The following is a 10,543-nucleotide window of genomic DNA, read 5'->3' on the forward strand; positions in this document are numbered from 1 at the left end:
CTCACCCTATCAGCAAGAGCCATTCCCCAAAGTTATTCGAACGCCCTCCTCTCCGTAGCCCAAAGGAAAAACCAACCGAGCTCCTTGGAGGGCTCCGCAAGGCTTGGGAAATTTGGGGAGGCTGAAGGGTGGATGCTCCAGGCTGCACCTCTTGAGCGGGCGCTGGCTCCTCTCCAGGCCACCTTGCCGATGTGCTGCGGCCGTCGCGTCTCGTGAGACCCCAGAGCCCTTCACCTGCAAGGTGCCGAGAAGATGAAAGAGGAAAGCATGTGCCCGGACTCCCCCGAAGGCAGCCTGGTCACCAGCGAGGAGGAAGGCGAGCGGCTGCACAAAAAATGCCTCCGCAAGCGTGGCCAGGGGGGCAAGCCGGCGGAGGACGGCGGTGCCCCCTCGCCGCAGGGCAAGCGGAGCAAGCGCAGCCCCGTCCCGCAGTCCTTCGAGGACGTGCACACGCAGCGCGTGATCGCCAACGTGCGGGAACGCCAGCGGACCCAGTCGCTCAACGACGCCTTCGCGGAGCTGCGGAAGATCATCCCGACGCTGCCCTCCGACAAGCTGAGCAAGATCCAAACCCTCAAGCTGGCCGCCCGCTACATAGACTTCTTGTACCAGGTCCTGCAGAGCGATGAGCTGGACCACAAGATCACCAGCTGCAACTACCTGGCCCACGAGAGGCTCAGCTACGCCTTCTCCGTCTGGAGGATGGAAGGGGCTTGGTCCATGTCCACATCCCACTGAGCCGGGGTATGTATCGCCACCTCCCCGCTGACACCTCCGCACATCCCTCGCTCCTGCATCCTCCGTGCATCTCCCCAGCTCGGTTCTGCGGGGGAAACGCACAGCAGCCGCCCCCTCCTCATGCTCCACGTGCAAGCGATTTGCTTTAACGAACCCCAGACGCTGCCAAGGCCGGTGGCCGGAGGAGGTGGCGATTCCCAACCTCGCTGGGGCCGGTAGGACGTTGCAGGGGGGCAAGCAGCAGAGCCCTACAGCAACTGATCTCATTTAGCGGGGTCTGGTCGGGGGCAGGCTAGTGAAAGGTTTAAAACGAGGGCTTAAAAATCTGATTTATCCTCCCGTGGTAACCTGGGAAGCACGTAAATCAGCAGACACCCTCCTGAATGTGCTTGGGTTACCGAGGTGTCAAAACCGCACGAGCGAGTTCAGCGGCAGCCCCACAGCCATCGGCCGACGGCTGCTGTTGCTCCCACCGTGCGAAGAGCCCAGCCTTGTCCTCACCGCCCGGGTGAAACTCGGCGGCCGTTCCCTGATGCCGTTGGGTGGCCCTGGGGCCTCCAGCCCGCCGGGCTTTCTCCTATCCCTCTCCTAAAGCACTGCCGATAAGATGGGGTCCGTAATCCCTTCAGATCCGTAGGCATCCTACACTGCAGGGAATAAAATATTGAGCGAGGATGCCAGGGCAGCAAGGTTTGCCCGCTCGTTGCACTGCACCCCTTGTTTGATGTACTCAGCACCATCCAGCCGCCGCCTGAGCATCCTTCCAATCACCGGCAAAGCTGCTGGGAGGAGAGGGGAATAATCCTCTTTCCAGCGCTTTAGGTCTCGTTGGGCTGGGAGAAAGGGGGAGCAGGGTCAGCTACGTGCTAACGTTTCCTGCAGCCCATGAGCAGGAGAGAAAGCTCTGGAGGACATTCCCAAGCCATGGACTTTGGGAACACTTCATGGCAGCCCAGCCCAGCTCTGGAGAGTCCCCGTTGTCCCCTAAACAGGACCGGGGCTTCTGGCTTTCCTTGGGCACTGACTCATTAACCCCTGCCTTGTGTCGGCCCCGGCGCTGGGGGTGAGAGACCGACGCGTTCTCTGGGGAAGCCAACTGCGAAAGGACTCTTATTTTTTTTGCACCCACCACTAAGGGCTGCAATGTGGAAAACCCTTTTCTTCTTATTTTCTGCCAGCTGTTGGGGTCAGCCTCCTGCAACCTCTTATGTGCCATTTCTCCTCCTGGCTCCCGATTCGGAGCAGGGACCTGCGTGCCCGTGCCCAGCCGTGGTCTCCCTGCGAGGCAGAAGCAGCATATTTATAAGACGAGACAGTCCAGACCCTGTGAGGAGAAGTGCTGAGCGGGTGCAGGACCCTAATTAAAGCCGTGCTGATCCCCAGCTGGGGCAGGGAGCTGGTGCGATGCTGCAGCCCGACGTGAGAGCACCGGTCCCCTCCTCGTCACGGGCGCAGCCTGGCGAGGACAAAGGGCTCCCGGCACCTTTGCCTTTAGGGTACGTCTGGGGAAAGCCATAGTGGGGAAAAAAAAAAAATCTGGTCTCCACCTTGGTCTCATGTTTTGAAAGACCAGAGGGAGCAGGGAAGGGAGGAAAGTGGCCTTTCTGAGACAAAATAAGTCACAGCAAATCCCTGGAAAGCGGCCCAAGTGATGCCCGGGCAGCCAGGGACCCTCTGCCGCGGCCAGTGTCCCCCCCCCCGAGCACCGCTGACCCTCCTGCCTTTGGATTTGCCACTTACCAGCCCTCAATTTCAGGCCAGATCTGCAGATAGAGGAGCAGCCCCCGGCTAAAGATGCTGACCAGCTCCCAGGGGGATTTCATTTAAGGATGTGCCACATTTAAACTCTCGTTTTCCTTCCAGCCTTGCTAAGATCTCTTCTAAGCGACAGAAAAACTGCCGGTTTTCTAAATCTGTGTATAGGTTTCAATTATTTGGGGCAGAGCCGGTTGTTGAAAAACCGATGAGGAAGACTGTCCTTGCTGGAAGCAGGACTGCTGCCCCTTAGCCGTGGCTGGGTGCTGCTGGGGACACCTTCCCCTTTGGGACAGCCAGAAGCGAAGCGTGTGGTTACTTGTTCTCACTTCGAGAAGCCAAAAAGCTGCCGGGGACAGGCGGGATGCTGAGCCCCCCGAGCAGAGCAAACCCATGTGCCCCCCGGAGCCTCCCTCACCCTCCTCTGGGCATCACATCTTTGCAGCCTGGAGAGTTTTGCAGTTCGCAGATGGGGTATCCTGTTTCGGGGGACGCGGGACGCTCCGGGCAGGCTCCCAAAAGGCGGGGGCTGCTCGGCACGGCTCTGCCCCGCTCCTGGGTTCGCAAGAGAGGTGGAATCAGCCCGGTGGGACTGTGGGTTTTTTTGGTGGATGGTTTTTCAGAGCTTCAGCACTGAGCTGATGAAGTCTGTGCCGACGAAGTGTGCACTTCGTTAAAGCCCGGCTAAAGGCATTTTCGCCGTGGGGAGGTTTTTGCGTCCCCTCCCCATCGCCCCCAGACTTGGGGCCGTTGCTCTCGGCGCACGCGTGTCTGCTCCCGGTTGCGTGTGTGGGCTGACGTGCAGCTCTGCGTCCGGTCATTGACTTGTAGACCTGTTTATTTAAGCTGAGTGCTTGGCAGGAATTGTGTTCCCATGATAAACAGAGGAATTAAAGACCCTTAGTGATCTTAAAGACTTCTCTGCTAAATGAAAAAGCCTCTGTAAAATCCCTCATGTCCTGTGAGCGTGGTATTCTCAGCGTGCTTATCACTGCTGGTTAATATTCATCCCAAGCGGCTCAGGTGCTTGCCTTGAGGCAAAGCATCCTTCAGCTGAATAGATAATAATCTGCTTTGTGCCATCCTGCAGCGGTATTCGGGTACCAATTAGCAACTCCCAGTTGGGCAGGGAAGTAATGGGAGGAGGATTTGCTAAGCAAAGACCAAAAAGAGGGAACAGCCACAGGGGAAGTGATGCTGGAGCTGGAAAGGCTGCGGCTCTCTCCCGTAAGTGAATTAACCCAGCGCTTGCAATGGGACTGTAATTTTATAATGTAAAGCAGCTAATGGCTGCTGCGAGCGCCGGCATACTGGTCTCCACTGGAACTCAGCCTATTAAATATCAAAGGGCGCTGGAATAGCTGGATGTGGATATGCCCTTGTTAACCAGGAGACATCATCCGGGGAAAGAGGGATTGAGCCCTCAGGCAAGAAAAATAATGTTTGAAGTCCCCCAAGCTCACGGTTTTTCAGCACAATCTTGAGCACATTAAAATGGTTTCTTTTCCTGCTGGAGGAGAAAATGAGGCTGGGAGCTGAAACTGCTGGGGGGGAAAGACTGGCGGAGTTGTAAGGGGTGATATTCCTTGCCCTTCATTTGTCTCCCTGGATTTATTGTCTTTCTCACGTTGCCCTCACTTAATTGTCTATCCTGAAAGACCTTGGATAAATCTTCCCTTTGGGGACTGTTGCTCTTGCTTGGAGTCTGCTTTGTCGGGTGGCTGTTTCATTTTCTTTTATTTATAAATACGTCTCATTGCACAGTATTAAAGCACCAGGGTATTAAAGAAGCTTGGGGAGAGCTCCTTTCCCTATTCAGATCTGCTCAGAAAATGCATTTAAAGCAGCATCTGCTTTGAAAAGCTGAGTTCCCTTTGCAGACTGGCAAAAAAGCACAACCCCATCCAGCTGAGCTGGCTTGCCACCCTGGATCAGTCCTTTAAAAGCAGCGAGAAGTGGGTCCATTTGCTCGCTGCTGGTTAAACTGGCCAAGGCGGCCCAGGAGCCCCGGGCTGGGTTAGAGCAAGCCCAGGCGCTGGGCTCCTCCTCAGCCAGGTCCAGGGGGTGAGGAGTTGGGCTGCCGGGAACCACCGCGCTTTCACTTTTGGTTTGAGCTCCCAGAAGAGACAGGGAGTTGCCCAAATCCTGGGAAACCTCTGCCTGGGTGATTTATTTTCTTCTTTCCATTCGGGTCAAGGGCTATGTTAAGTACCAGCCGTGCTCCGTGCTCCCATCCATGCGCTCTGGCAGGATGCCTCTGGGATTTGCTCCTTGCTCTGGCGTGGAGCAGGTTTAGAGGCCAGAAGTTTCCTCCAAAGGCTGCTGTCTTCCCCCACAAGCACAGAGCCAGTGTAGCATTTGCCACAGCATCTGTAGGGTGGACAGGTAGAAGAAGAGATGTTTGGTGCCTTGAAGGCTCCAGCTTTAGTGCCCCGGGGCAGGAGGAGCTGCCCCGGTGATGAGGGATGCAGGACATCCCCCAGAATCCCAGGGCTGATCTCACGCACTGGCTCTGGGTAAGGATGCAGGACCAGATGGTGCTGGGGATGCTCAGTCCCACCACAACCAGCCCGCACCGTGCCGGGGCGGTCGGGGGACGCCCCGACTGCTGTGTAGGAGCAAGGGATGGCATCACCTTGATGTCCCGGAGCTGCTCTGCTGCAGTTCCTGGAGTCCAGCCCGGAGCAGGGAGAGCTGCAGGCTGTCCAGCCATCCCTCTCCAGGTCCCTCAGTGCAAGAGCATCCGGCACAAGGACATGCCAAAGGGCGACGGGCTGCTGTTAATGTTAGAAAAGCCTTTTTCCAGCAAAAACTTCCACTTTTCTATTAAAGACGGAAGAACTCAACACCAAACCTGCCCAGGGGGACCGGGCTCTTCTCCATCGCAGGAAGACAGGTTCTCAGCACTACTCAGGATTAGTTAAAATTAAAACAGAGATAAAATTACAGAGCCAGCCCTCAAGAGCATTAAAATGTCTGCCGGTTTACGATCCCCGCGAGGAGACGGGCTCGCTAGATCTCAGCTGCATTCGCTTAGCCCAGAGGAATGCCTTTGAAACGAGCCCGTATTTCATTGCCGAATGTCACGGGAATGCACCTGGGATCTGAGGGGGAACGAAGGAGATGCGTTAACGAGACGGGCTTTGCATTTAATTTCCTTTTATAGGGCTGTACCTGAGCAGAGACGAGGGTGTTAATGCAGCGGAGGGAGGGAAGGGCAGTCGTCAGCCGGGGCGTTGAGGACAGGCTCGCGGAGCGATGCGTCTCCCCGGCGCCGCGGTCTGGTCCACACCAGCCCCGGGAACGTCCGTCCCCAAGCCCTGCATGCTCGGAGCAGGGCTGGTCTCCTCTGGAGGCTCCCGCAGCCCTTCGGCAGCCTTCAAAATCATGCCCTGAGTGCGTTATTTGGTGTTGAACCTTGTTGGTTTGAGACACGGCTGTGCCGTGAGGCAAACGGAGATCATTAACTTTTACATGGGCTGGGTTGAGATGCTCGTGCCTGTGCTTCCCGCAAGCCAGGACATCCCCGTGCCATGCCAGTTGGACGCCAGCCTTTTTGGTTGCCTGTTGTGCCGGGCACCGTTGCCCTTGGGCACCATGGATGTGCACGGCACCCATCACAGACCTTTCGGACCACGGTCCCAAAGGGACAGCAATGGGACACATCGGGCTTTGGGGATTTTTTTCTCTCTGCCGCCTGGCTCGGGCAGGCTCTGTCCTGTCTGCAAGCCCCGCGGGCAGCCCTGCCTGCAAAGAGGGTGGGCAGGGGCTGCCCCCAGCAGCCTGCCGGCCCCGTCTGCATTACCTCAGCTGGTGCCCAGGGGTGAATTACTGGAGGGTTTGATTTATTGCTCTCCAGGCTCCTCTCCAGAGAGTTAAAGGTCTCAGCTACTGCACAAGGAGGGACTAGAAAAGCAGGAGGCAAAGCGGGGGGTGATGAAATAAAACCAGAGACCTGGGGGTGATGGGGAGGAAGCCCAGAGAGCACCAGGGCCAGCAAAATGAAGCCATTGCCCCACAGGGCTTGTTTCCCCTTGCCCTCCCATGCCTGGTCCCTCAAGATCAGCTGAAGCCATTTCTAATCTCCTCCAGCCCTTGCAGGAGATGTTTCCCCCCACCCAAGGTCCGGATCAGGCCGCCGGCTCGGCTTGCCCTGCTCTTGCCCTCGGTTCACCCGCACCACGGCCCCTGGTTCCAGGCTGGCGTCCGGCATCGGCTGGAGGCGCCCGGCGCCTCCGCGGGGTCCCCTCCGGCGTCACCGGCCCTGGGGACAGCCTGTCATCCTCCGGGCCGGAGAGGGGACAGTTCATCACGGGATAACGCTGGTCCTCCCCACGGAAGGGAGGGAAGGAGAGACAAGCAGTTCGGCTGCTTTCCTTCTCCATCCTCCCAGAGAAGCATATTTGGGGTAAAAGCTGTGATTTTTTTGGCACGCTCACGGTCCCGGGTTCAGGTGTGGGGGCATATCCCAGCGCGTCCCATGCAAAGTCTTGCGGCTACGGGGAAGTCTGCGAATGCGAAGCACGAAGGCTCGGGAGCCAACAACCAAACGCGGCTCTTCCCCCCGCTGGCTTCCCAGCCGGGCGCCGGATTTTGCATGATTTTGGGAAGCCTGGGCTGGCCCTGCCGCGCCAAAACCCCGGTGACTTGGCAGCCAGGCTGACCCTGCCTGTCTCCCCTTAGGTCTTACGCCTCCGCCTCGACGGAAACAAGCAGCAGCTCGCCAGCGCCCAGGCACCCTGACCCAGCCACCCCGCTCTCCTCCAGCACCCGAAAAACGACAGCAGCCTCCCCGGCGAGCAGGAGAGCACGAACCCCGTCCCACCCCACCAGCCCCCTCGCCCGGGGCTGCTCTGACCCCCTCCAAACCCCGGGGCTGGGGCAGAGGGACCCGAACCAGGACCCCGGTGGTTTTGCTTGGAACGAGCTTGGTTGGATGCTGTGTATGAAACTCTTTAGGGTGTAATTTATTTTTGACTCGCAGGTAAGAAACAGTCGCGTTATCTACTCCGGTACTGGCCGCCTGCTCCCTGAGCCTGCAGGGAAGCCGGTGTCCCCGGCGCAGCGGGCTCGGTCCTCCCCGCATCCCCCACCGCCCGCAGCCAGCCTGGGCAGCCCCGCAGCCAGGACGTGCAGGCAGCTGCCTTCCGCCAGGACCAGGCAGCACAATTCCCGTCGGGACGATGGGAAGGGCTCGGGCCCTCCCTGGCTGGTCTGGTCCGTGTTGCTTCCTAGACCCCCGGCAGGGGTTTGGCCAAGGACCGAGCACGGAGCCCAGCACGCCTCCGCTTTTCGCCTGCTCTGGAGGTCTGCACTGCAACGATGCCAGGGTTTGAACTGCTGCCTGGCATGCAGCGCAGATTTTGGGGGGCTGCTGAACCCCTCAGTGAACCCCGAAGCTCACGACGCCCTCCGCTCACTCATACCCCGTGGACGTGTCTCAAAATCACTCGCTCTGTTGGAACAACCCAAATTCTTTGAAATTATGGGAAAATAAGGCTGGAGAGGTTGCACACAGCCCTTCCCTCTTCCCTGCGAGAGTGGGAGAGTTTGGGGACATCTCGGGGGCGGTGCTGCTCCGGGGGACTCAGGCTCTTTTGGGGGGGATGCAGAGATGGCGGGGGGGGGGTGACAGAGGGGCATCGGGGTGTCCAGATGATCCCAATAAAGTCCAGGGGGAATTTTCCAGGGTTCAATCTTGTTTCCTGAGGAAATGGTGCTGTTGTAAGCACAAGGCGGTGCGGCCACGCACCCACCCCTGCACCCTCCATCAGCGCTGGTGCTCGGCCAGTTTTATATAAATTGGGCAAAAGAGAATCAGGTATTTTTGCTCATTGTAGCAGAGAAAGGGGAGAAAAAAAGTCCCTTCTAAGTGAGGCTGCAACCAGCATGCAGCCCAAAATAATCCACGTGGGAGATAAGTGCTATGGATGACTCAACAGCAGAGTTTCAATTAGTGATCAGGCTTTATTACACACCAGAGAATCCAACATGAAGCGACGGCAAGGCTCAGACTACCTTTTTCTATATAATCCTCAATTTTTATGTACACTGTGAGTGGATTCCCTGCTCCGGGGAGCTGACCGCAACCTTTAAAAAGATCTGAATGTGCTTAAAAAAATAAAAATTCCATTAAAAATAGGGTTGTGGATGGCTTCGTTAACTGCATCAGAGGAAGTATTTTACACATGAAAAATGAAACCACCTTTAGAAATACAAATTTTCTTTCAAAAAAATAAAATGTGCTTTAAAAATAAAGGGGAAATCCCTCTTTGTAAAGTGGAGACTGAGGCTTCCAACCCTAGTTTAAAAAAAAAAGGGTAAAGTAGCTTTTAAAAAATTATTTTTAAAGTAACATTTTGTTGAGTCTTTTTTTTAAAATCCTTGTATTGACTTATTTTAAAATGAACAAAAGATCAGCCCTAAGGAAAGAACAATAATTTGAACCAAGGTCTTGAGGGGTTTTTTTCGGTGGTCACAGTCATGACCATGATAGTTGTTACCAAAGACACAGAAAGTTGGGGGGCGAAAGGTGTTTGGGGTGAGGAGGGAGGGATCTGGAGATGTTCTGGCCCTCAGCATCTTCACGAGTCTTGGGGGGGGGCCCCAATGAACCCTGTCCCCGAGGAATGGCAACCCCAGCACGGCGTTGGGCGTCCCGCAGCACCCTTGGTGTGGGTGGCCACGGTGCCCCGTGGCTTTTCTTGCCACTCCAACAAACCTTCCCCTCGGCTGGAAAGTGCGAGGGACTTTCGTGGGACCCGGTGCCCGTTTTGGAGGTCCCATTCTCCACATGCAATGGGATGGAGGGTGCTCATCTGGGATACACGGCAACAGGGATGGCTGGAGAGGGGAGCCCCTCCCTGGAGCTGGAAGAGATGTCCACCAGCGGCTTCATGGTGGGACTCCTCCGCCTGATGTTCAGCTGCCAAAATCAGGCAGATGGGAGCTCGGTGAGGTCCTTCCCTTCATCCTAACCGAGAACCGGTGGGAGCACCCAGGCAGCAACGCACCCACCCAGACCTGGGCTTCACATCACCATGGCAGGACCTCCACTCATGGGACCCCGCCGCCTCCTCCGGCCTCTGCGCTCAGTGGACACCGCTGAAAGGGGTGTTCAGGGGGGACCTGAGGATGAGGAGGTGCCAACCCACGGGGAGGGGGGACCCTTCTAAGCAAGCACATAACTCTGCTAGAAAAAAATGTGCTCACACGAACGCCCACGCTTCGCGGCCGCGTTGTTCAGCTCCGTCTTCAGGGTTGAAACCACAAGCGACCGGTTGGCAGATGGGGCCGGCGCTTCCCGTGAGCAGTTCGGCACATCGGCCGGGGTGATGCAACAGGGGAGCGAATGCAGAGGGGCTGCTCAGTGTTTCGGCTCCGGTTTGGGGTGACCTACCAGGTGGGGTGCAAAAGATGACTTCTTGGCCGCCCACCCCAGCCCAGGCTCATGAAGGTCTTGCTGGGTGCTCCCAGCCAGACCTGCCAGGCTGGAGGCTGGGAAGGGCCAGCCCTTGAATTCATGAGCTTAATTAATCACAGCTTTTTTTCCTTTGGTATCTTGCCCTGATAGACCCAGAGGAAACCTGAAAATGTTAAATACTAAAGAAGTTCAGAAGTGAGGCAAGAGGCCGTTCGCTTGGGGCACGTCCCTCTGTAACATCTTCCACAGCTGAGCTCACCCAGTTCCACCCACAGCTTTCTCCTGGAGGAAACTGGGGCACAAACTCTCCCTCAATGTTGAGCTTTGGGCTTCCTCGGAGGTGAGGAGCAGCCGTGGGCCACATCGCACGAGGACTGCTCCTGCATGGCATGAGTCCAGCTGGGACCCACTTGGAGAAATGGGAGTGAGGTTGGGACTGAGCAGGGAAGGGAAACTGAGGCCGACGGAGGGAGAGGTGGTAGCACTGGAGGAGCCACGGCACGGGGGCTGTGGGGTGCCCAGCTCAGCCGAGGGGACGGAGCAGAGGGAAGGGGCTGCAGTAGCTGGCACCGGCGGAAGGGGTGGCAGCACCAGCCTGGGCTCGGGGACACCAGGAACGCTCAAGTG

At 57.1% G+C, this 10,543-nt stretch overlaps 1 protein-coding gene across 1 annotated transcript; it reads left to right on the top strand.

The window, feature by feature from the left end:
- The first annotated feature begins 252 nt into the window (after nt 1-252).
- Nucleotides 253-738, top strand: LOC132320487 (twist-related protein 2-like). Its single transcript, XM_059832910.1, has one exon. The coding sequence runs from the start codon at nt 253-255 to the stop codon at nt 736-738; it is 486 nt and encodes a 161-aa protein (XP_059688893.1).
- The last annotated feature ends 9,805 nt before the right edge of the window (nt 739-10,543 follow it).

This window comes from Gavia stellata, chromosome 36 (genome assembly GCF_030936135.1).
Source record: "Gavia stellata isolate bGavSte3 chromosome 36, bGavSte3.hap2, whole genome shotgun sequence".
NCBI lineage: Eukaryota > Metazoa > Chordata > Aves > Gaviiformes > Gaviidae > Gavia > Gavia stellata.

Excerpts from the sequence above, each read along its gene's own strand:
- LOC132320487 (XM_059832910.1), top strand. The coding sequence starts at position 253 with ATGAAAGAGGAAAGCATGTGCCCGGACTCCCCCGAAGGCAGCCTGGTC.